The 26,600-nt window shown below is 40.1% G+C and overlaps 1 protein-coding gene across 3 annotated transcripts; it reads right to left on the minus strand.

The window, feature by feature from the left end:
* Positions 1 to 302: 302 nt before the first annotated feature.
* On the minus strand, positions 303 to 26,600 carry LOC117540567 (C-terminal-binding protein 1). 3 transcript variants are annotated; one of them, XM_034207330.1, is made up of 11 exons: positions 26,371 to 26,600; positions 12,707 to 12,861; positions 8,946 to 9,090; positions 7,925 to 8,028; positions 7,424 to 7,526; positions 6,550 to 6,674; positions 5,893 to 5,982; positions 5,329 to 5,459; positions 4,656 to 4,783; positions 4,047 to 4,161; positions 303 to 3,484 (listed from the first exon to the last, which is right to left on the minus strand). In XM_034207330.1, the coding sequence occupies exons 1-11, from the start codon at positions 26,408 to 26,410 to the stop codon at positions 3,403 to 3,405; spliced, it is 1,218 nt and encodes a 405-aa protein (XP_034063221.1). In that variant the 5' UTR covers positions 26,411 to 26,600; the 3' UTR covers positions 303 to 3,402. The 3 variants fall into 3 exon arrangements, with proteins under 3 accessions (XP_034063221.1, XP_034063222.1, XP_034063220.1); XM_034207331.1 differs by having other exon boundaries at positions 303 to 3,456; positions 4,014 to 4,161; positions 26,371 to 26,599; XM_034207329.1 differs by having other exon boundaries at positions 303 to 3,456; positions 26,371 to 26,598.

Consider the following 26,600-nt stretch of genomic DNA (forward strand, 5'->3'; position numbering starts at 1 on the left):
TTTATGGCTGGAAAAATATCTAACAAAAAGTATTCAGCAGTGAGACAGCCCCAGAAACATCATAAAAAAAGGTCTATTCTAAATCATTGGAGAAATATTTATATATTTGTTTGTTATTTACAGTTAGCTTTATAGTTGTCTTGCTGTCTTGGATTACTTCTTGTATATGAAGATCAATACAAAGTGTATAATCTTAGTGTATACTCGACACACAGCAACTCATGTGCATCAGCTTCAAATATGGTACGTCCTTTCCAACACAAAGACAAAAACTTAAGGTTAGAGATGAATGAGACCCAAACTTCACCTTTCCACAGTTTATTTCCTTTTAAAATAATTCATACAAATGCATACAGTCACAAACATATCTTTGTCAGGTTGTCAGTTTAGACCAAAAATAATGATATTTACTGTAGAATATAGAATATGTATACTGTATATTGCTACGCCTACTACTTTACCATAAAGGGACCAGGGTAGGCAACAGTCGACTGTGTGTCACTACCAGGGATGGAATTTCCAGGAGCACCTGGACACTTTAAAGGCTAGTACGTATGTTTTTAACTTGAGGCAACCATCTCTTTGAATGAGGAATGCTTACAGTTTATATTATGTATTATTTGTACCCCAATTAACTACAGGCATCTGGTGAGAAAAGATCAAGAATATAACTTGAACTATTACAGCCTCTTGGGGCTCTTTTCTGACAGTAATAGTTGAATGTCACCTCAGTGCCTTCTGTACTACAACCATTTAGATCCTGGTCAGTGAGAACTCACCAATGGTTAGTGGAATTTCCATCCCTGATTGCTACTCTTACTACCTCACCATGACGACCAGGTAGGCAACAGTGAACTGTTTTTACTGCTCAGCTGCTGGTAGAAGGGGATCCAAAAAGCACCATCACTTCGCTGTCCTGCTAACACCAACAACATTACTAGACTAAAGGCGGTTATAAATATTCCAGATAACAAAACATGTTTGTATACCTGTTGGCGTAACAGCATCTTGTTCACATGGTGGGAATGTTACCAGTAAAAGCACACATTACTGGGTATGTTTTCTGGCTTGGATTTGTCTAGTTCTAAGCATTTTTTCTTTTTTTTACATAGTGTTAGTTGTTTTTTTGATTGCCAGTCTTTGTAATGATGCCTTATGGAGAGTACTAGCCACCACCCCTCCTCCCAGTGCTGCTTTTTTAGACACAGATACAACCAAGTCACATTGACACAGGCAGGCAAACACCATATGTACACATAGACACAGAAGCCACAGAGGGTGGCTAAACGGTATACTCAGGTAGGACCCATCATGAAATGTTAAAGGGATACTAGACTGGAGAAATCAGTGCGTTCTGACATGCTGTCATGAAATGCTTTACTTTGTTGTCATAGTCATTTAAAAATTCTTAACTAGTCCATTTTGCAGCGGATCAAACATGAACATTTGGTTTCACGAACTGTTCCTCATCAGTCAATTACCATAGCTATCCTTAACTTCTGTGCGAGTTTAAGAAACAGAAATGGTTTGTGCAGAAAGCAAAGCAGTTGAATCAGTGATATATAGAATGTTTGTTATGCAGCCAAGATAATTACTTTTTGTTCCTAATGTACGCTTCTACAAACTCTGTGTTGCCTTATCCACAACCTGTTTTGTCCTTCAAAGTAATTACCTCTCACTTTATCACTATATTTTGTAAACTCAAATGGCGACTAAGGATGAAGTCTTCCCGCCAAGCACACCATTACACCGCCTCCCTACAGCCTTTCTCCCACAACCCCCTCGATTTGGGTCAATTATTTAGTCCCAAGAGCAAAAGTGCATGCCCCTTAAACAAAACAAACAAAAGCAAACATCAGATCAACTTTAGCTCTTGTTAAAGTTATTATTATCTAATGCAGCAGGACATGAAAAAAGGCAAGCAGGTAGAAAAACAAAAGCACTAAGTGGCATAAAAAGGAATTTTTAAAACAAATTATAAATACCATACCAACTGCGGAAACTTAATTTCCTGAGATGGTGTGCAAAAAGCTGCCTCTTTTTTCTTTTCATTTCCTTTTTTTGGGGGGAGGGGGGGGGGGCTTGTAATTTAGGGACACAAAACTAAAACAGATATTGTATTCTGAGACCAGTTTGGCTACATCAAAGATCACATATCCCTTGTTTAAGTTAAGACTAGAATACAACTATCAGTATCTCCATCTCTAAGAGCTGTACACAGAAAGGTTACATTCATTTTAGGGCTGCACGATATATCGTGTCATGACAATAATCGCGTTATGCGCATGCACGATATTGACATCGCAGGACGTGCGATTTTTTCATTTATTTTTTTAAGACGTGCGATATTAAGTAGGCAAATGAACTCAAACACGTCATGTTACAATTATTTTGCTGCTTGCTGCAAAAGGAAAACTCGCGCGGCTCTCAGGGGTAGGGGTACTTGAGTGAGTGACATGCAGGCTCTGCATGCACAGCAAACCACCAATCACAACCATTCTTGATCAGATCACAGCAGGATAACCGAGCTAGCTCAGCTTGTTGCTCTGATAACTTAAGATCCAGGAGTCTCTGACTAAAATCCTTCATCCGGTTAAATATCATTAAAAAAATACCAATTGTATAGCATGAAAGTTCAAGAAAAGATGGTTTGCGGACAAAAAAAACTGTCTTTTCTTCAATTCCTGTATTTTTTCATATCGCAATATATATTATATATATATATCGCAATGTCAGTTTTTTCCAATATCGTGCAGCCCTAATTCATTTCATAACCCACTACTTTTGCTTGTACATCAAACTAAGGAAAGGACACATAAAAAGAGAGAAACACATGAAACCCGCACCTCTAACTTTGGACACACTACAGTCTAAGACAGCATAATGTTCAGTATTCTTTACATCCCAAATCAACAGATTTTATTTTTAACTACTGGCAGAAACGTGACTATACTGTAGTTCTTATTTGAAGATCAACCTGTGGATCTTTACAGTCTTTCTCAGGGCTTTTTGTTGGACCAACAGACAACTATCTTGCTTCTTATTTAGAGCATCTCACAGCTATCCGCTCTTCTTCATCGTCCTCTTCTATGGTCATTTTCTTCTTCTTTGGAGTGTGAACTGGCTGCTGAGAAACAATTTGCCAGAGAGTTGTTAATCGATTGTTATTGGGACCTCAACCTGTCCATCTGACACTCTGTGAACGCGTCTGATAACAGCTTGTCACCAGACCACACAGGCAAGTGTGTGTTTGTGTGTGGCTACAGTTGATCATTCGGGTGCTGCTCTCTGTCGCCCTCTGGTGGCTTCACTGTATTTTGTCCGGGGGACAGGGCATGAGGAGGGTGTATGATAGCGGGCTGGAGGTTGTGGGCCATGGGCACAGCGTTGGGAACGATGCCTTCAACAGGGGGAGGAAGGCCGCCAGCTGGCAGGTTCACCACTCCTGGGGGATACCTGAAGGGGGGAGGGAGAGGGGAAAAGACTAAAAACTGAGTCATCAAAGCACTACTGAAGCTACAAAATGAAATAATGTGACCTGGGCAAATGTTTACCATTAGGCTTCCACTAAATTAGCTTTGCATCACAGGGATTGCTATTTAAACGTACTAGTCTCAAGGATAATAACGAGAAGTGGGATTGGATTTGTGTATTGCATTTCTTCTCCGGCATAAACAAAACTAATTTTCTGATACAATTAGTTTAAATCTTTGGATTATTAAACCACATAAAATTGTGAAGACGGCCATCAAAGAGTCCTAGAGGTTACCTTCAGATATCATATAAGATATATAGTAAAGGCAAATCCTAACAGTAAAGAAAATATAATGAGCAACTTAAATACAGTTACTCAATTATCACAATAGACTATTTGTTTCAGCTTAACCGTCATTTAAATACCGTTTCAGGTTTTACAACAAGCAACATATTCTGTGTTTTAAAGACATTTGGTAAACATTGTATCAATCAATGACTTTACCAGGGTTTGAGAGGGAAGAAGAAACAGCACTGACCACTACAGCTTTCTTTATCCTGATGAGTATTACCTATAAGCACCGTTGAGCTCGGGGTGGACGGTGGCGGGCTCGACTCCTGTCCAGTGGTTGTTCTGGGAGAGGAACTCCTTATTCACACAGTTCTTCAGACTGTCTGGGATACGACCTGCAAAATAGATTAAAAAAAAGAACGAAAGAAAATGTAAGAGAGAAATATGAAGTGGTAAAAAAGAATCAAATGGAAAGTCCATTGTTCTACACTGGGTGTCTTGTTAGTGCTTCACATTTCAAAGCAGGTGTACATTTATTAACCCATTTTCTACAGTGACAAACATTAGAAAATATTGAACAGCCAAATGGTAAAAAGAAAAGATTACCACTTGGGAAACACAAGAAAGAAAGTAGAAGGAAAGGTGGATAAAAAGAGAGAAAGTGGCAGACTGTGAAAGGCCTTGAAATCCTTCTCTGCTAAAAGACAAGGAAGATGGTTTATGCTCGTGTGTGTGTGTGTGTGTGTGTGTGTGTGTGTGTGTGTGTGTGTGTGTGTGTGTGTGTGTGTGTGTGTGTGTGTGTGTGTGTGTGTGTGTGTTGTGTGTGTGTGGTGTGTGTGTGTGTGTGTGTGTGGTGTGTGTGTGTGTGGTGTGTGTGTGTGTGTGTTACCTGTGATAGCCCTCCGGATCTCCCTGGCTGCCTCCTCTCTCATCTCCAGCGATGCCTGTTCGCTGTACCAGGCAGCGTGGGGGGTGCAGATCAGATTGGGAGCGTCCTTCAGCGGGCCCTGACTGAAACTGACACAGTTACAAACAGAGAGCAGTCAGTCACAGCTGCAACAAATGATGTCATTTAGTGTCGACTAATTCTTAAATAATGTGTTCAATTAGGTAGTGAATTCCTTACAAAAGAAAGGATGCGCTGAATTTTCCAAATCCAGTTGTAACATTTTGAGATTGTTGGAACAGTGGAAAGACTTGAGCAACACGGTTTTGTGAGTTTAATTTTTTTCTGTCCAGTTTAATATTTTGTATTTTGTGGACCCGCCCTACACACACCTTGTGAAGATCTGGACTATACTTACTGCACATTTCTAGTTGGTGTTGTAATTGAGTATGCCATTATTTTATAAGTTTATATGTATACGTTTTATAAGCCCTCTCTAATTCACTTTTTTAAGCTGCAAAATAATGCACCCATACAGCTTCCTGGTAGAGAATCTGATATATTCCTTCTCATTCTGAAAATATAGAAATGTATGCTATGCAGTTAGATAGTAGTGTAAACAAACACACTATGTTCTGCCTCTGTTGATACATTCAACAGCATTAATCAGAATTACCTGAAAGGTTCTGTCTCGTGGACATCGAGAGCAGCTCCCCGTATCCGGCCTTCCTTCAGGGCCTGAGCCAGCGCCTTCTCATCCACCAGACCCCCCCGGGCCGTGTTCACCAGGAACGCCCCCTGCCGCATCTTTGACACACAAACACACATTTCCTCTATTTATTTCATCTAACAAATTAAAGCTTTACACCTGAAACATTGTAGTAAGCCTAACTCTTAGACATACACATTGTTCTCCTTTAACATATTGATCCACGTGGAGACATTTTCGTTTCACTTGCCCCTCTCCCGCAAGGTCAGAAATACTTAATGTATTCTTGGGAAGAAAATTGGCTTCAGGCTGAGCCCTGGAGATGAAGGACAAACATATTTCCTGAGTATATCAGTCATGCAGTGCAAGCCGTGGAAAACCTAATTTATCTGTATGAATGCAGTGGGCTTCCCTTGGTATCTTTAATATTTATGGTCATGGGTGTCGCTGTTGATGCAGGGATAAATAAATCATTCAATTGTGTGTATATGTGTCGTGTGTGGGACAGTGTGCGTGCTGCTGTCCCTTCACCTGTTTGATGGTGAAGTCGTTGATCAGGTGGTGGTTGTGTTCGTTGAGGCTGCAGTGCAGAGAGACACAGTCTGAGTGGAAGAGCAGGTCCTGAGGAGAAATACAGGAAAATATGTCAAGGACAATCTTCTATTTACACTCTGCAGGACTTTGACAGTAGTGTTTTTAGAATGCAGTAGATTCACACCCGATTTCAACCAAAACACATTTCTGATCTTTTGTCAAATCTATTCTCACGCATTTTTGGTTGGTTCATTACTGGTGTAACTATAACAAATTCAAGTGTTACAGTATATTTCTTGTTCTTAAAACTGCCCATATCACAGTTACTGAACATTTTCACAAGAGGGAGTCACTCCTTGGTCACATACAGAAGGAAAACAGTATAATGTTAAATGCTCATTCCTCAAGGTGGATGGTGAAGAAAGCAGTTTTTAAATGAGTAACATGCAAATACATTTGTTTCCCCCAGTAAAGTGACGGTTAGCTGCAGCAGTCAAAGTATCCCAGACTTAAAACTGATCAGAATACAAATGTATATTGTGAATAATCCATATTTGTATGAATATAAAATGCTGGAAACATTTGAAAGTTCCTGATTTCTCGGTAAGAAATATCATACCTGATGTTTGTGTGTGTGTTTGTTGTGTGTGCTACCTGTAGTGTGGTGACCCTTTGTAGTCCCAGGGATCTTTCTACACCATCAGCTAAATAAGGGTCATAGAAAATCACGTTGAAGCCAAAGGCCTTGGCTCGCAGGGCAACGGCTTGGCCAACCCGACCTGAAAACACACGAAGCAGCATTTAGACAAATTAAATACAAATGATTAAAAAAAGAAGGGGTTTGATATTATGTGCTTTGAAGTTTGCCTTGTATATTTTCATAATTCTCTGGCTACACATGTCTGCTTAGTTTCCTGAAAAAAGCGTTCAGACTGTACTCGGAGAGATTTGCATTCTGCCTCTGGGTAATCCGCTTATATTTTATTGGCATTAACTCCTTAGGAAGCCAATTTAGCTGAGCTAAGGACAAAAATGGAAATGGGAAGAGAGAAAAAAATGCCTTGATTAGAAAGTCTGACCACCCTCTATCAGACAAAATGAACAAAAATAAAACCTTTTAGCGGCGCTAGCAGCATGGAAACATCAGGCTAGCACACTGTTCAAAACTGAAACTATAAAATGGATGCGACATGAAGTTTAGTACAAACATTCATGTCTCTCAAGCTGAATTTATTAATAACATGTGACAAGTATAAATAACGTGGAAAAGATTTTCCAGTAACTTTAAACCATTGACGTTAATTAGTAAACATGAGCATGCTCACATTCTCAGCTAAGAGGCTAAACATGGTAAACATTATACCGGCTATGCATCAAGATGTTCTCATTGTAAGTAGCACTGCTGCATTTTCATTCAGCCTTACAGAGCTGCTGCCCTGTCTGTAGATTTCCAGGACTGTTTTTACAGCAGTATGTTTTACAGCAGGTCTCACTGCAGAGGCATTACATTGTGTGTGTTGTTGCTCACCGAGCCCTATAAGTCCCAGCGTCTCTCCTCTGATCCTCGCCGCTCCTGACGCCACTTCTCGGATCTGCTCCACGCTCTGAACCCGCGTGCCCTCCCGCAGCGCCTGCCATGAAGAACAACTCATTATTATATGCTAACATCCCTCAGACAACAAAAACACAATCCAGATGTATATTTCTTAGCGGCTTTAATCACTGACAGTCTAAATCCTTTCAGATATTGTGATCATGATTATGAAGTCCACATCATTATAACTGATTTGAGGAACAAATCATTTTACTATACCTTCTACATCTTAGATAAACGTCTTTCAAAGACAGCTACATGCTCAAGAAAATGAAATGTTTCAATTTAGCTGATTTGTCAATAGACGGTTAATATCAATTGACGAAACTAGAATTGTTATAACTAAATATACACCAGTAGCCTCCACATTTAGAGTTAGTTCAATGACATGCAATTCATTTTGTTCCCTTTAATGATCCACAAAAGCACACAGACCTGGTGCAGCCAGGTGGTGCGTCGGTACAGGGTGAGGATGTGACACAGCGTGGAGTCCGCCGTCTCCTCCACCGACGCCGCCGGCATGTTACACACAGCTATGCCTGTTGGAGCAGAAAGCAGATAAGGATTAGTAATAGCTTTTTTGGCCATTTGATGAAGTTTGGTTTAAGCTAGTTTGGCGGAGAAGTGCAGGCATAAGATGTTGTGTCAGCAGTTTTCTCTTCAAACGCTACTGGCAACTTTCAAATTGCACAGCGTCGTGGTGGAAGGAGATAGGAGACGCTAGGAAAGCTCTGCCGCTGCAGGACAGCTTTATTAAAAAGCCTTTCTCACTTCACTTTGAAATACTAAATGTACTGACTTGTTGCAATCCTTATTGGCAGCAGTAAAGAAACAGTTATTTAGAGATTGGTACACTGCTTATGAGTAAACACAGTATACAGTCAATACAACACAGTACTGACAACAAAACTGTCTGATTTGTATACAGTAGCTTGTTGTTTATGCATATTAAAACAGCATATGAATACGATCAAGACTATTTGTATGTATTCATAACATCAACAATGGCTCTTTTTCATTTAGGTGTGCCAGTTATCTAGCCCTAAGCTTGGCTCTGGAACAAATAGAAGGCTGACAGCGTACTGTGAAAAGGAGCTATTATAATCTCTGGAGTTAAATGTTGTCTTATGTCTAAACAAGCCATTTACATGAACTATGTTAGCAAACATTATGGTTTGAGCTCCCTGAGAATACCTAGTATTGCAGGGGAAAACAAAACATAGCTGCCGCCCTTTAAAATTGTTTACACACAATACATTTTATTCATGCTATTTTATTTATACCTTACACCCTTTTTAGGTTCTATTATCTACGTGTGTGTGTGTGCGTGTGTGTGTGTGTGTGTGTGTGGTGTGTGTGTGTGTGTGTGTGTGTGTGTGTGTGTGTGTGTGTGTGTGTGTGTGTGTGTGTGTGTGTGTGTGTGTGTGTGTGTGTGTGTGTGTGTGTGTGTTCTTACCCAGCTCTCCGGCAGATTTGATGTCAATGTTGTCGTAGCCGCTGCCGATGCGGACGATGATGCGAAGACCTTTAAACTTTTCCAGGTCTTCCCTCATCAGAGTGATGGTGTGGTACATCAGAGCTCCTACAGCTTCATTCAGCACCTGAACACAAAAACAGCTTGAGTTGTTTAGATCAGTGGTTCTCAAATGGGGGTACGCGGACCCCTAGGGGTACGTTGCAGTACTGCAGGGGGTACGTGAGATTTATTTTATGTTAATGAAAAAAACAACATAAGTAATGCATTTAAACAAACTACTAATAGTAACTACTTTATTCAAAGGTTTACAGTAACTCTGGATAATAAAATGGGAACAATAAACGGGGTGCTCTCTTTTCCTCTCCCTCTCCTGACAGCCCGTCAGTCTCGTGCAGCTCGCTGAACCTGTAATGAGTGACCCGACAGTACATAATACATATATTTATAACTAGTTTAGCTAGTTCCAGAGTAGATAAACTAGCTAAGTGTGTTAGGTCTAACTCTTAGTGTATTTAATTTTGCACTCAACGGTCCGTCACAGCGGCGGAGCTGTGATCATGCAGAGCTGCGTGTTCTCCGTCAGCAGCAGCTGATCTGATCTCTGATCCCTCTCTCGCGTCCGGTTATACTTCACTCGCATCTATGTCCAAATCTATCAGATCTAGATAGTTCTAGTTAATTATATGACTGCCTGCTTATCAAAGGACACCTAAAAAATAAGCGTTGCTTGGCAACGGCGTGTGGCCGCAAAGTATAGCGCAGCATTATGCATAGGTTTATAGGAGGGGTCAAAATCCCATGCTCATAAAATGCTCATATATTTGTTTCTCTTCATTCCCCACGCCCCAAAATAAATAAATAAATATATATACCAATTATAGGAAAAGTAACGAAGTTTGAGCAGTGTGGGTTTTATATTAACAGTTACACATATTTCAAAACGCGAAGTGTAATAACTGCAGTTTGCCTCCCTGTCAGAATGACAAAGATCCTCAGTGAAGCACAAGCCCATGTTTCACTACATTGTAAGTACAACTTATTAAAAACATCAGTTTAATGCAACTAATGTCGTCTCAGTGTTATTGCATGATGTTAAACTTGGTTTGCCATGAATTTAGTGATGGATTGTAAACATTTTAAATGTAGCATTTAAGTTACAATGTTGTTGTTTTAATAAATCAGACACTGATGGTGCATCGCTGTACTGTATCTCTTTATATAGGCATTTTTTCCTTAACAAATTGTTTTTGCGCTGATCAGGGGATACTTGGCTGAATTTTTTTTCAAAGGGGGTACATTATTGAAAAACGTTTGAGAACCACTGGTTTAGATCATAAATCACTAGCAACAAGTGCGTGTGTGTGACATGTTTGACATGTGATGTTTGACGTATCAAAATCTATGCAGCCTTACTTAACCATGTGTAAAAGTGTGTCTGGTTGCAAATGAATAGAATAGTTCTTTAAGTACAGTAACAGTACATACAGACCAAATGTTAATGTCATTAGCATGTGTTTGTGTAGGTGTGAGCACGTCAAGCGTTTCTCCACAGAAAAGGCTTGAGTGATTTTCAGCAACCAGAGTTCACCGAGTTCACAGTCGCACATTTTCCGTGAACTCAGCTTCTCGGTTGAGGTAAAAAAATGTCCAGGATATGCTTTTTATATCGTTCTCACATCCTGTTTTTTAATATCCCTGCCAGCATGGAAGGACCGCTTTTCCTGAATATTACCATGGAAACTAAGCTTTCTTAACCACAGGAATGGAGATAAGGTGTCTCTGCATCGAACAAAGTGCCTGACATCAGCAGGAATCTTTCTCACATGGTATTCTCATCAGGACTACGGCTCATTGTTTTAATTGAAAAATATTATTATTTAAAAACTGATTTATTATATTAAAGAATAGGAATATAATAAAATCGGAATCAAGTTTACTGACCAAATGATGATGTATTGCTATAATGGGACGTTTTCTATAAGAATTTGTTAAAAATATGAATAAAATGGGTGTATTGGCAGGTAGGTTTACATATAAGAATTTGCTTTGGTCTACAATGTTAAGTAATACTACGTTGTAAAATAAGAGCAAATATGAAACTATTTTAAAACTTAAAAAAAGAATATTAAAAAATAAAGTTAACAAAAAATGTAAATGAACACAGTAAATATATATATATAATATACATATAAATATATATATAGTAAATATATATATATAATATACTAAAAATATGACAATTACTTTGACATTTTTTAAATATTAAGATAAATAGAGTGGAAGACCTGTTAAATGTTCAAGTGCAAAGCGCACACATACAGTACATGGCTGTGTATAACGTATCTTATTCACCTTTGAATTGGTTCCCAGTTAATCGTCCAATATTTTTCCTAACGTTGGCAGCCCTCATCCTCGTGTGTGAGGAGGAAAATGACATGCGGTCCAATTACAATAAAGAAACCCTTTTAATTATACAATGAGGTGGCAGCCTGCTCGAGAGAAAGAGAGAGTAGGAGAGATAGTTGGTGGGCGAGGGAGAGCCATCTGTTTCTGCATCGCCGTGGGTTACTGAGCGTGTGCCTGGCAGACACCCAGAACGAGACGCAGCGCTGCCAGACACACAAACCTATTTACCATCCACAACGGCAAGATCCCAGCCTGACCCACATTTTGAGTCTGCTCTCCTTTTTGATTTTCCTTCATTTAATCAATTTTACTTTATTTTTTTAATGAAATTGCAGTACACACGGTTCACGTTATGTCCAATAGACTGGCAAAAACAGGAGCATTCATGTTTTATTGCAAGATGTTTATGCACAACTCTGCTTGTAATCAAATAATTTAAATAACACAAATGAGGTGCATTTGGTTGTTGTTGCAGTCAGAAACTCCTGATATATCTGACGGGAACCGTTTTTAAGACTTGGTGATGTAACCACGTCATGAATTGTAATTGTAACAGATGAAACATAACTTATTTTTGAAGTAAATGTTGAAATATACAACGTACATACTTAAACGTAACATCTGTGGCATCAAATATATCTGACGGGATGTTTTCAAGCGTTAAATCAAATCACCTCTGATATCATATTGATAGAGCAAACACAACTGTGTGATCAGTGCCGACTTCTAAATCAAACATGTCCCAAAATGTTCCAAAAGAGAAGCATGGGAGATGTATTAATGTTGGATATATTCATATATATTTGATGCATTCCTAATAGAAAACTACACATGATTGAAATATATCGTTATACTCGCTACTCGAACTTCAGGCCATGACAAACTGCATCTTTCTTACCCGGCTTCAAAAGTCAGCCCTAGTGGTTAATGGTTTGCCGATGTGAAGGTTTTTTACAGTTTCAGAGGAATGCAACAGGATTGCAATTCTCAGTACAGCAAGCTTTTTGTTGTACTTCTTCATAAAACATAAATGAACATGAAGAGTCAGAACTATTTCACCTTTATTTTTTGCTCACTACATCTTAGCCTTTCTTACCCTCAGGTGTGCCAAAGCTACAGGTAATATACTTAAATAATCAGTTATCTATCAGCTACGAGAAGTAAGTCATTATCCGTTACCTGATTCAGCGAGAAAAATTCATCCAGTTCATTCCTAGATACAACCTTACTTATTGTGTGTGTGTGTGTGTGTGTGTGTGTGTGTGTGTGTGTGTGTGTGTGTGTGTGTGTGTGTGTGTGTGTGTGTGTGTGTGTGTACATGGTCTCATTGTTACCTTCTCGTGGATCTCCTGTGTGGACTGAGCGTCACAGAAGGCCACGGTTGCTACGTCTTTCAGGATGGGCATCTCCACAGTGCAGTCTCGCCCGTCCAGCAGCGCCACCAGGGGGCGGGGGTGCATGGGTCCGTTCATTATGGGTGGCCTGATGCCTGCACACAAGTAAAAAAAGGAGAAGGTCAGATAGGCAAAATCAGGAGTCAACAAAAAAGAAAATGGGAACAATAGACAGAAAATAGTCTTCATTGTCAGCTTCATTTATTCTAGTGTGATAAAATGACTGCAATTTCCCTTCGAGAAATTAAAAGTCTTGAATTGGAAGGAAAGACAAGAACCTCCAGGCTTATATTAATGTGCTCAGTCATATCTTACAGCACTTAAAAGGTGTACAATCTAAAATGGAAGAAATGCTGTGGCCCCAGGGCACAGATGATGTCTTGTTTTATCTGTATCCCATAATGTTTCTGCTCCAGACAGATGCAGTTGCTATGACAACCTTGAAAGTAAGCATGGAGGAGCAACTGTTTCTGTCATTATTACTTTTATACATTTCCATTGTTACGATTTAATGATTACTAAACATTTGATGAAACAGTAATTGGTGAGATGGTGCCTGTGGTTACTGTTTGTACGCTGGTAGAAAATAGTACAAAAATAGTGTTATGCCTTTTTTATTTCATCCTGTTCACATTGTTTTAATTAAGTACTTATATTATTCATAGGGAATGTAAGTGCTCGCCCCTGAGGGCCATTGAGAGTGACTCATCGGAGCCACCTACTTGTGGAGAAAATGGTCAGCCTTGAACAGAAATAACTGAGCATGCAGCCTGAAGCTCTATTTTGTTTCAATTGTCTCCTATGTAGCTTATGTTGGATAATATTGAGTGTTAATTCACTCACATCCAACAAAATGTGGTATTACACAGCTCAAAAGACATCAAAATGTTACTCAGTCAGTCGACATTGGGGTACAGTAATATGAGAAAGTAAGATCTGTGTCATGAGGGACAGCCAAGACTTTAAATCGGACTGAAATCTGTCAATAACTGAGTATGAGTGAACCCCTTCAACTTCTCTACAGATCTTTATTAGATCATCTCTGCAGATGAAACCATTACCCTGACTGTCCTGGCAGCAGTAACAGGAGGATAAGTGGCATTCAGCAAGGCAGATACTCCCGATGACTCGAATAGTGGGCGGTTCGCCTAAAGAAAGAGCAATAGTCGATCGGAAATGCATTCATTATTTTTCCTCCCACTGAAGTCTGCTTTACTCTTTCGGTTAGAGTCTTTTTCCAAGTAATTGAAGGGTTAATTTCAGATCATTGACTGAGAATGTAGACATTCAGACAGAGGACAATTCAAGGCAGTGTATATCAGTGGGTTTCCTTGACATGCAACGTTTTGACAGGCCTCTCCAACCATATAGATGAAATAAGCTCAGAGTTATTGCTGATGCTGGCTGAACCCATCACTCATCCTGCCTGCTCTCCATCGGAGACGTGCAGGCTGACATCTCATATGAACAGCCATCTACATCTTTTCACTCAGAATATTCACCTAAAACTTTGTTTGCTATATGAATATACAATTCCCTCAGTTTGAAACTTCCCAGTTGCATAGGCTCGCATCTTATTAAACCAGTCTTTCTGAAGTCAGTATTCAACATTATTTTGAATGCCAAAAATCCCTGAGAATTAATTTATTTTATTTTACCTTTATTTAACCAGATAAAAGCATTGAGATAGAATCTCATTTGCAATGCTGACCTGGCCAAGAAGGCAGCAACGTTACACATAACACAAACATATAAAATACAGAGAACATAACTAAGAAAACAAATTACAATTACAATTAAACTTGTGGAAAGAAGGCAACTCCTATCCTGCAAATTAGTTTGGAAAACCCTGGCAGGAGAAATTACTAACACTCTTCCCTCAACAGCTATCATTAAAGGTGGGGTAGGTAATTTTGGAGAAGCCAGCTCGAGTGCGCTAGAATTTGAAAATACACAGCCGGAAGAAATCTGCCACTTCCTTACAGAGCCCCTCCTCCAACACACACGAACGCACACATGACCAATGAGGGCACGAGATAAGTTTGTGCACAGATGGAAGGCTGACAGGCAGGTAGGCCATCCAGTTACTTTAGCCGGGCTGGCTAATGGTCGTGCTTTTTACAGTACTACGGCTTCCACAGATGAACATTTCTTTATGGATTTTTTGTCAAAGCACTTGAGATATTCATTGCTATCGGGATGTTAAGAGCATTCCATGGAATATAACAAAAAGTGTATCTCGAGCCGGTTTCTCAAACTTACCTACCCCACCTTTAAGGGAAACCTATCATGCTATATTTGAATAATATATTGTAGGGCCATACCTATATAAGGTATATTTATACGTGTTTTTTTTTCAAAATACCAAACAGATCATGCATTTTAGCCATGCCTCATTTCGCTCTATTTTGCTCTCCTCCACCCTGTCTTTGCATGCGCTGCAGCTGACCACGCCCCCCTGCAAAGGAGGGGGCTGAGTTACGAGCATCATGTTACCATTAGGGATGCCAGAAACTGACTATGATCAAATTCAAAAATCGGACAGCCCTGGCGAATATTAATCGATTATTCGCCGCCGCGGGAGAAAAAAAAAAAACACACACAAATGGAATTCCGTTGTTTTCTTTTACTGGAAGATGTGCATGGTACAAAAGGGCTTTTCAGGTAGAACAGTACAAAGCAATAGAAAAACATAAACCACCATCATGTAGCCTGTATTAATAATAGCAGCATTGAAATAAATTCAATAAATAGCCTACTTTATGTGTGTGCGTGCATCGCGCATCTTCAAATAAAGGCAATGGCAGGCACTTTAGAACAATAGGCCGTACAATTCGAAGTAGTTCCACGAGGAACTCTTCTTTGAACGTGCCGCTTTGTTCATCTTTAGTTGTGTTGTTCTCACTGTTCTGTATATCGCCAATAAATCAATCGCACGTGTGACGGAGAGGGGGGGGGGGGGTCGGTGTGTAGCAGGCTGTAGCAGGCAGCAGCAGTCTGCACTCTGCGCAGCTTCCTCCAAGTTTACAGTAAAACAAACTGGTGGTGTGACCAATGGCCATTTACAATTATTAATAATATTGCTATTAGCATTAGTCTATATTTTGGTTGAAACTAAGCCAGGAAAAAAAAGAAAAACATAAATAATAATAAAACAATATATAAATAAAATCGAATTTTAAAAATAATTTTCGATTATGGAGACCGCTGGCATCCCTAGTTACCATGCTGCTACCATGCCACGGCAACTTCTCATTCCCCTGATTGGTGGAGAGTTGGCCATATAGGCGGAGCTCCTCGTCGTCACTGACGTCAGACCATTTTCAAATCTGTATCAGTCTGTATCAGACAGTGGTGGGCCGTCAGGGCCAGCAAGGCCTTCTCTGCTGGCCTAAACATCATCAGAATATAAATTTAATTTTGATATATTTTTTCCACAAATATGTATTAAATTATTCCCCATAGTCTATTCTTTTCATTTCATAGCTTTCCTCTTGGTTGCGCTGCTTCCAGCCTCAGAACAAGATTTGGAGGGCTGGCCTTTATGTTAGAGCTTTTATCCAATCATATTTCAGCCATAATGTGTTGCCAGGGTCCAATAAATCTGCCCTTAGGCCTTCAGAATCAACAGTGCGGGCGCCTGTAGCTTAAAGTGAACGGAAACAAAACTGTGGCGTTAACCAATCAGATTTTGAGTTGGCGACAACGGGCCAGCTAGCAGGCGTACGATGACGTCAGCACGTGCACGTCTTTTGATTGGATACGCACTATTGAGAGGCAGAGCTATGTAGAGCTAGCAAACTGAACTTGAATTTGAACGAGCTAATTTGTGTAGATTTCTACAAGCTGTTTTTTTTTCAACCCACAATGGCTGAAGGAGAAGAAGAGATCGATTTGGTCGCAGATATAATTACAACGCCATTTTCAAGACGAACTTTTCAAGAAAAGCTAGACATTGTGAGAAGAGAACGGCCAACCCCGACGCTAGCGAGCCTATCACAGCGGGGGAAAGGGTTTGTCCGCCACTTTCAAATCACTAACTACGAGCGGTACCCCTGGCTCACAGCCTCCGAGAGGAACTGCAAATTGTACTGCTGGGAATGCCTGCTATTTGCAAATGATCGATTTGGTGTTTGGAGCCACACTGGATTTGCAAACTTGAGTTGTCTAACCAAGGCAGCAACGAGACACCAAAGCACGGCTGGGCACTTACAAGCAATGGTGCTTTTGAAAACCTTTGGGGACACCCGAGTGGATCTACAGCTCAACGAACAAGTGCGACGGGAACGGAGCTCCACAACGAAAGGGTGAACAAGAATAGGGAAATATTGAAAAGACTGATTGATTGTGTCCTGTTTTTGGGTAAACAGGAACTTTCATTTAGGGGACATGATGAAAGCGCCGAGTCCAGAAACAGAGGAAACTACGTGGAGCTTCTTTTTTTGCTTGCTGAGAACAACACAGACTTGCATTACCACCTGTCCACAAACAATAATTCAGAATTCAGGTAGGACTGTGTCGGACATCACTGAAGGCCTAGGTGTGAAATGCACGGCCCGCCACTGGTATCAGATCCGTTAAAGCCCCGTTTTTAGAGATTTTGGGTATGGAGGAAAAGAGAGAGGGTTGTGTTTTCTGACACTTGGTGAGTTCCCTGACACACCGAGGACACATATTCATGTATACAAGACGTACAAAGGTGCATTTTGCGTGATAGGTCCCCTTTAAGTGGCCTGTGAGTGAAACAGATGAAAGGAAAAGTCCCTGCTGGAATTAAACTCACCTCCAGCATGTATCATTAATCTCAGATTTGTAGTGCTTTCCAGTCGTTTTAATCATGAACTGTCTATTTCCTGCTTCCATCTTCATCTACAGTATATTACTAGTTCATTACTAGTTCTCCACAGACAGAGCGAGAGTGCATTTAGTTTTATATAAACCTCAATGCAACCTTCTCAAATGCAACACGACATGACACATGCTGCAATGAAATGATTTCATCTTGTATGACTGTTAAGAATTAGTGCAAAATATTCTGGCGAGACACTCTGTTTTCTGAGAGGCCTGACATTTAGCATCAGTGTTTTAAAATAGCAACATGTTTCTACAGCTGATACGAATCATTGTTGTTGCATGGACATGATGTCACTCCATCGGCATTTGGCCAGTTAATAGTCATGGTTTATTTTTATTATTTTTTCATGTGCACTTCAGGGTTTACGTATATCTGTATGAACAATACAGATATAAAGAAGTAGGTTATGAAGAAAAAGTATGCAAAAGAGTCAACATTTCTCTCTCATGCAATAGGGGGGTTGTTTTAGGCTCGGTGGTTTTCTCTGGTTGCTCAGTGAGCCAGTGTGCATGCATGGTTAAGTAATGCACACAGTGCTTACATGCATATCTGCTTCATGCTCCAGTATGCTGTGTGTGTGTGTGTGTGTGTGTGTGTGTGTGTGTGTGTGTGTGTGTGTGTGTGTGTGTGTGTGTGTGTGTGTGTGTGTGTGTGTGTGTGTGTGTGTGTGTGTGTGTTCAGTGTTTGGCTATAACAGGAGTATTCACAATCTGTATTTTGACAATAGAAATGAAGTATCTGTATTCAGTCACTGTTATACTTTAAAACATCAGTATTTCGATTATGTGAGGAGAATACTTTTATAATACCTCACTGCTAATTTAAAATGTTTTCCCAGCATACACTCCTTCTGCATGTATCAGGCAGCAGTAGAGCAGAGCGTTAGAGAGTGTACATGGAGACTCGTTACTGTAACCATGGAATATAGGATTAGGCTAAGGAACCAACATTAATAATTGCAGCCACTCTGTAGTTGTGGTTCGATGTGGTAGTTACATATTGTTCTATGTTTAGTTGCAGATATGTGCATGTTCGATTCTAAGATTAACAATTTATAGATGTATCTGAAAAATACTTATTCTAAGCGCTTTTTTTGTATCATTGTTGTGAACTAAATGTCTTAAATCATGTGCCTGTCTTGTGTCATTTTGCAGTATTGACAACTTAGTATTTGTGGAAAACCAAATTAAAGGATGGTTAGCATCAGTTCGTAGCACTCTTACAAGCTGCAGGAAGCAAAGACAGCCCCTAATTTAGCCCAATCCATCGCACCCTTTCCGTATCGCCTTCTTATCTTTCTTCAGATGAATGCATGAAACCTGATCGGATGAAGCAGCTCCAGACCAACAAGGTGAAACTCAAATCCTGCTCACAATGCCTTATAAGAGCTGGAACAACACTGGCTCCCCATAGAAGGATTTGCCTTGAGGCCATTTAACTTACACATCAATACAAAATCAATGGTGCATATAGCTGAGAAATTGGAATATATCAGCAGCAGAAAGTACTTTAACTCAACCGCCATTGTAACCCATATGTGATCATAAGTAGCACATTCGCCCGCAGGCTCTGCACTTTACCATATCTCGGCCTGCTGACAGTTCTGAGCTTTAATTTGATCAAAAACACGATGGAAGTGAGCGTGATTCAGAGATGACATGTTTAATCAAATAAGCATGATGTGCATTTGCCAAAAAAAACAAGTTAATCGGGTCAGTCTGATCAGAAGCAGAGTGTCTTCTTTTTGGTGTAAAGTAGCAGACATTTCTCCAGAGTGAGGGAGGAAATAGCTGTCATTCCAGCACCGAGCTGGACCTTGGGAGGACCAGCACTGACTTCTGAGTAGTACTCTGATCAAAACAACCATCCATTCTCTCTCTCCAACACACACACACACACACACACACACACACACACACACACACACACACACACACACACACACCACACACACACACACACACACACAACACACACACACACACACACACACACACACACACACACTGTATGTAGTAATGCATTCTCCCTATTCCCAAATCATACAAACTCAAATTGCCATTATCTCCCGGTCTCTTTAATCGTATGTATTTTCTCGCTTTGTAGCCACATTAAATCCTCCTTAAATTCTTCTTTATATTAAATAATTGCTTCGAGTTTTCTCTGTTCGGTTCCTAAACTCTTAAACCTCTTCCCTCTCATTATTTTCAATACACTCTCTCTCTCCCTTCCCCCCATCGCCCCGGGGTTGGGGGACTGCTGGGAGCTTTCACAGTGCAAACAGGCCTCTCCACAGCCAGCGGGCCACAGCTTTAATGTTGCCATCTACCCAGGGCTTCTCTGCGAATGTGTTTGGTAAACATTTTGAGGCAATGCAGTAGTAGTGATTTACAGCCAAAGCAACATAACAAATGTTTTTTTGGGTGATAATTGTTCAAATCTCTAGCCATCTGCACGGTAATGAATCTGCTTTTTCAATATGTCCTAAAGGGCCTGGGACACCAAATGACACCCCCAATAGGAAATTAGCGCCCCTCAGACGTTTTGTTGTAATCAGACCAAAGAGACGACTGACATTTAGAGATGGAAAAAGCATCTGTCAATGGGACTGCTGGGACTGGTCAGTGGAAAGTCCAGCTGTCACTGAATAGCTCACTGGAACAGCTGGAGGTCTGTCTCACAGGAACGGGACCATGTTTTCAGACTGTCACTCAAGAGACATCAGTTCCCCCATTCAAGTTGTTTAAACGTGCAGGTCACCAGGAGGTTTAGATAGAAAGTGAAAACTTCCTGCGAGTCAGTGGTTTTTACCAACATTATAGAACCTCATCAACTTTGTCACACGTATTCCAACGGGGTTTCATTTCCAGAACAAATGTCTGTCGCGTTTAGTTTCACAAACTACATTATGATAAAAACTATTGAGCTGAAACAAAAAACTTTACTTATCAATATGTCAAAATTGTCAGTGAAACAACTCCTACGGTCCCCTAGTTTAAAGCGTATCAACTATCTATTATGTATTTGCTGCTTCTCTCTGCTGAAGAAGACATTTGAACTTTTTTAGACATTTTCTGGATCAAAAGATTTAGAAAACATTTACCTAATCAATCAATGATGAAAATTGAGCTAAAACAACAATCAATCAGCAGCAATCTTCGATGACCGATAATGATGTAAGACGGTTTTCCTGCCAAAATGTTCAGCTTGTTTTTTAATATCATTATAAATGTAATGGTTGGACAAAACAAGAGATGTAACGACTTCACAATTGTAATGGCTGTTGGGCTTCATTCTGACATTTTACAGACCAAGCGATTTATAAATGATTCGAGAAAATGGAAGCTTAGTCATTAATGAAAATAATGATTAATTGAATCACATAAAAAATCTGATCTGAGTGTTTTATGTTCAACATGACACAGTGTCACTCTAGCAGAGACCTTTGACATATACTAAGATCAAAGCTTCCTGAATTCAATCTGTTTTCTGTCCCGGTGAATGTTGGCACCATGACGTATTCACATTTCAGATTCAGTGTTTTTATTTTTCGCTGTGCAACAGAGAGGAGATTGTTGCTGTCGGCACCTGTGATCAGTCAGCCGACCCTGAGCCACAGCCCGGCTGATTTATAATGTCACTGGCTCTGCTGGCATGCAGCAACATGGCATGGTTAAAAAGCCCCTCGTCCGTCACCCCCTCAGTTTTGATCTCGCCATCCCTTCATCTCTTGTTGATTCACTTTCAGATCGCCATTTCTCATTTCAGTCTCGTTTTTCCCACAGGCTTTTTCTCCTCCATATATCTATCTGCCTTGCCATTTGCTTTTTTCCCTGCCCTGACAATCTCTCGCGCCATGAGAAAAAGCTACTTTTTAACATCACTGCCATATTTATATGCTTGAAAAACCTCCTTAATGTCTAGGTACAAAGTGTTCAGTCTGATGTTACTGCAGTCTTTCTTTTTAACTCTCCCGACCCACACTTCAGTTCTCAGGGAGGAAAGAGAGTAGAACGGACACATCAATCACCACCAGTCCTCCCCCCCTCACATGCTCTGTCTCACACACACACATACACATACACAAACACACATATTGTGCACCACCCACATAAGCATAAATACAGGTACATGCTTAGCATACTAACCCAACCAGGTTGACGTGAAAAAATAGGTGATATATGAGGAGGACAAGTGCTTACATATAGAAAGGATCACCATGCATGTCCTCTCTTTCTCTCTCATCCTCTCTGTCTCTCACACACACACACATAGTACATGGTCCTTCATTTTAGGTGCTGAATCATCAAGCCGGTTCAGGTTTGTCAGCTTTTTGTTTCCCGTACTAAATACACGTGTGGCCAAACAGACAAGAAGCAAAAATGTGAGAGAGTTAGGGTTAGAGTTAGCATTAGTTATGGCAGTACCATTATAGAGTCAACGTTGAATTATGCAGATTTTAGATTAAGGTTTACTGTTCGTTCACTTCTATTGATCTCTAAATGTTAAAGTAGTTAGTTAGAAGGTAAATAGACACCAATTATAGTTTGAAAGCACAGAATTCAGCTTTATAGTAGCTACAAAGCTATACAGTTAGCATGTAATGCATTCCTTTGTTAAATTACAGACACATGCTGCTACTAACAATTAATGTAACCATCAATTGATTCACAGATTATTTAAGAATCAATAATATTTGTCCTCTCTATAAAAGTCCAAAGCGATATCTTTAAATGATTGGTTTTGATGCTCGAAACCCAAAAACATTCAGTTTTATCGGTTTAAACTTTGTATATTTAATTGAGAAATATAAACAAAAAAATATTCAACCTGTATGATTCTGAAGCTGAAAAAACTAGCCAGCTAAAAGGAAGTAAATAACATTTCACGCTCTACAGATCCAGAGTGATGGTTGTCACCACTGCTCAGGTATATGATGTAATGAATCCTAAAGGTTAAGGAGCACCGTTATAAACAGCACTTGCACTAGACTAAAGGAAGTACTACATTTAAATGTAGGCATTAACTGGATTACTGTCAAGCTGTCTGCCTGTTATATTGGATTAACTGTTAATATGCAGAAGAAAGGTTCAATTGGATTGGGGTCAGTTTGGATACTCTGGAACAAATGCGCCCCAGTAATGGATTATTAATACTATGAGGCATTTATTGTATTCAACATTAAGGGTCCCCCAACTGGCGTCCCAAAAACCACAGGGGGTCTTTAAGTCAGTTCCCTATCTAACTGTTTTTTTTGTATTCCACATACTTGTTACAAGGAGTATAAAGTGTATGTCTGGATGAGATTATTTTTTTCTTTAACAATATCAGTTGGTCACCACATGATTATTGTAGCCCAAATAATTCACAAATGCATTAATAACACAAAATCTATTGAAAATCTTAAAAAACACAGTTCATGCTATCAGACACATTTATTTGAGTCATTGTGCATTTTGTCTTGTGTTTAAGCTAATTAATTACAATCAAAATACGAGTGTAGGAAGGTGGAAAGAGAGTCTGTGACCATAAGGGTACAAAAGATTACAAAAAAGACAACTAGATGAACGAAATACACGAAAAATGGTTATTAATATTGTAACTACGGGTATTTCTTGACACTGCTGTCAGCTGTAGATGTATACGCTGTAGAGCTGTATCGGTATCCGTATTCATACGGAACCGTCACAGTTCGGCACATGCAAGTGGTGGATCGGACGAGGCCGGTGTGTGGGCGTTGTTCGACAGCGGTGCGGTATGCTAATGGTAACACACGCCAAACATGCTAAATCATATCAGAAGGAGCCCGGCAAAAGACAACAGCAGTTCAACAGCTGATCCCCGCTGTTTTTAAGAAGCCAATAGACATGAGAGCCGAGAGACCAAAAGAAATAACGGAAGCTATTGGCATATATATTTCAACGGCAATGCGCTCTTGAAACACTTTATCATTTATTTTGTAATATTTTCAAGACATTCTTTTTAGTTTTACAGCTTGATGAAACCTTTTTGTTTGACATCAGCCATTGTAGATAATATGGCCATCTGAGTGTGTGTGGTACTGTTTGTGGTTTGTTTTTAACTTTTGTAACACAGCTCATTATTCAAAATGTTAGAGTTCCTTATTTGTAAACTGAAACTTGCACTACTGTGCAAAAATAAATAACAACAAACCTGGAATTATGCATTTGCAACTTTTTTTTGCTTTTTCTTGTTGTACCGAACCGTGACCTCCAAATCGAGGTGCGTACCGAACCGTGAATTCTGTGAACCGTTACACCCCTAATACGCTGTACACAGATTTATATTTTGTTCAGCTCTTTGATGAAGAACAGAGGGCTGTTTTAAAACACTGCTACTCCCACTGTTTGAAGTGATTTGATAATGAATAAAACATCACAGTAAAAGCATGTTAATGCAGACAAAGGATATCAATGTGTGGGATGATCAATAGAAAACGGTGCCAGCCTGCTACATGGACTGCAGATGAGCAGCTTGTCTCTGAACAGACTCACCTGATCTGCTGACACATAAATTATTAACAACAATGCGTTTGTTTTTAACATCTAAGGAGAATTATAGCCTGCCTACTAATTGCTGTTTTGGGATGTAGAGCTGCTATTTTTTTCTGTATACGGTGCCACTTATCTGGACTGTCATGCTCCTAAATGACGTTTCCTATGTTATTTAATTAAATGCTTTAGTTGCAGTTAAACGTAACTCACTATACTGGCTTACCATCAGTGCAAATGTCATGCCTTTAAATGCCGGCCTTTCACAGCTGCTTCCCTAGAGATCCGGCTCTTTTCTGGTGTGCATTAGATATAATAGACTGATGGATGTCAGTGCACAAAGTCTCTTTGCTGAGCACTTAAAGCTTTATAGATTTGAAAGTGCTGTCTATTATACCTGCTTAAATGACTATTTCCTGCTTTTTATATATTCAGGCTTATGAGTCTGCTTAAAAAGACATTCAATGCTCTTTTTCAATAGAGGTGGAGTAAAAATATAGATTTGATTTATGCAGATAAACAATGTTTATGTGCACATGTAGTAACAAGAACTGGAACCTCTATTTAACATTCCCAAAACGTTACTTACATTTTCGTCGCGTAGGTGTGTTTCCTGTTTTCTAACCTTAACATTTATTTTAAGTGATGGGAGGTTGTAGATTTGTCTATATTGGCAACATGTCGCAACATGAGCAGTTTGCTAGGTTTTGTCCTTTGACGCATTAAAGTGTCTATATAAAACCTCCTGGTGGGAAACTGCCTGCAGCTGTAAAGCACAATCACATTACAATGTACCTGTTAATCAGTTTGTAAGGCACTTTTTAAGTACACACATCTTATCGTGCAAACAAGTCTTCAACTGAGAGATATAAGATTATAATTTAGTATTTTGTCCTGCTAATCAGATTTTATAAGCGATAATAGGAGAGTGAATGGTGTGTGTTTGTGTCAGTGATCGAAGCCTATCTAATCAGATTAGACGTGATTCAACACTCGTGGATTAGAGGACCCCTGCCTTCTGAAACATGGATCAACACATCCATCAATCACCAGGGAAGACACACTGGTTTTAAATCATCCCTGAAAGGTCCAATGATCCCCGCTGTGTGATGAAACGGATCCAATGACCAGATTTGTTTCACGATTATTGAATAGCAGTGATTTGCGCGTGAGAATCTTAAAAAGGGCAATCCTCCCTGAAACATAATTCATAGTGGTTATTCCTGTGACCTTGGGTTCTTAAAGCGGGTTGATGTGGAAAATACATGGGGAAGGGAAAAGATCAGAGCTGCAACTTTAGTCTTTGATGTCATCACGGCCCGCAGCCTGTTGATGACATCACAGATTACTATCGTTCTGTTCCTTTTGGGGAAACTGCTTCATAAATCCACATTAAGGTGACCACAGTGATTCAGCTTCAGGGTGGATGATCATTTATCCACACACCATCCTCCTCCTTCCTCCCCCCCCCCTCCCCTTTCTTATTCCTCAGCTCTACCTTGATCCCATTTTCTAGAATAGTCTTTTCCAGCCCCTATCATGAGTAGCATCTGTCACCTGTGAGCATGCATGTGTATACCTGAAAATGTGTGTCAGTTGAGTTCCCCTTTTTATGTGTGTGTGTGTGTGTGTGTGTGTGTGTGTGTGTGTGTGTGTGTGTGTGTGTGTGTGTGTGTGTGTGTGTGTGTGTGTGTGTGTGTGTGTGTGTGTGTGTGTGTGTGTGTGTGGTGTGTGGTGTGTGTGTGTGTGTGTGTGTGTGTGTGTGTGTGTGTGTGTGTGTAACCGCTCTCCGTAAAAAGAAGCACAATGAAAAGGAAATATGTGTCATGTCCTTGCTAGCCCTCGAAAGGAGAGTGATCTATTTCTGTCGCCGTGAATAGAGGTGTTCAAGGAGCCTTCAATAGCAGAGATGTGCCTCTTCAGACACACACACACACACACACACACACACACACACACACACACACACACACACACACAGGGAGCTACATAAAATCCTAGCCATTCATAGAGAATCTGAGACCGATAAATGAGATAATAGACTCAGAGAGAATTAAGAAATGAAGGAGTAGACGGAAAAAGGCAGAGGAAGAGAGAGAGAGAGAGAGAGAGAGAGAGAGAGAGAGAGAGAGAGAGAGAGAGAGAGAGAAGGGGGAGGGGAAGACAGAATAATGTACACAGAGTTCATTGGAACACACACACAGTTCCCACATTAAAGCAGAGTGGTAGTTGTTTACCTAGAGGCATGCCTTTGTTGAGGAGATGTGAGCTTCCCATGGTGCGTTCCCCAGCCGGCGAGCGTTCAGTCTTCACACAGCAGACATGAACAGGAATCCAGTCAGCATATGGCGGCTGTGGCCAGCTACCTCGCTTCCCTTAGTCCTTCTCCCAGCCCCTTAGTGACAAGCATACACATGTGCTCCCCCTCTTTTCTCTCTCTCTCTCTCTCTCCCCTCCCTTCCGTCCC

This window comes from Gymnodraco acuticeps, unplaced genomic scaffold, assembly GCF_902827175.1.
Source record: "Gymnodraco acuticeps unplaced genomic scaffold, fGymAcu1.1, whole genome shotgun sequence".
NCBI lineage: Eukaryota > Metazoa > Chordata > Actinopteri > Perciformes > Bathydraconidae > Gymnodraco > Gymnodraco acuticeps.

Bases quoted from the DNA above. Each gene is read 5' to 3' on its own strand.
- LOC117540567 (XM_034207329.1), bottom strand. From the start codon at position 26,410: ATGGGAAGCTCACATCTCCTCAACAAAGGCATGCCTCTAG. The intron at 5,460-5,892 runs GTGAAGGGACAG...TGTGTGTCAAAG, and splicing joins ACGACTTCACCATCAAACAG to ATGCGGCAGGGGGCGTTCCT. The intron at 4,162-4,655 runs GTAACACACACA...TCTATTTTGCAG, and splicing joins GATCCGGAGGGCTATCACAG to GTCGTATCCCAGACAGTCTG.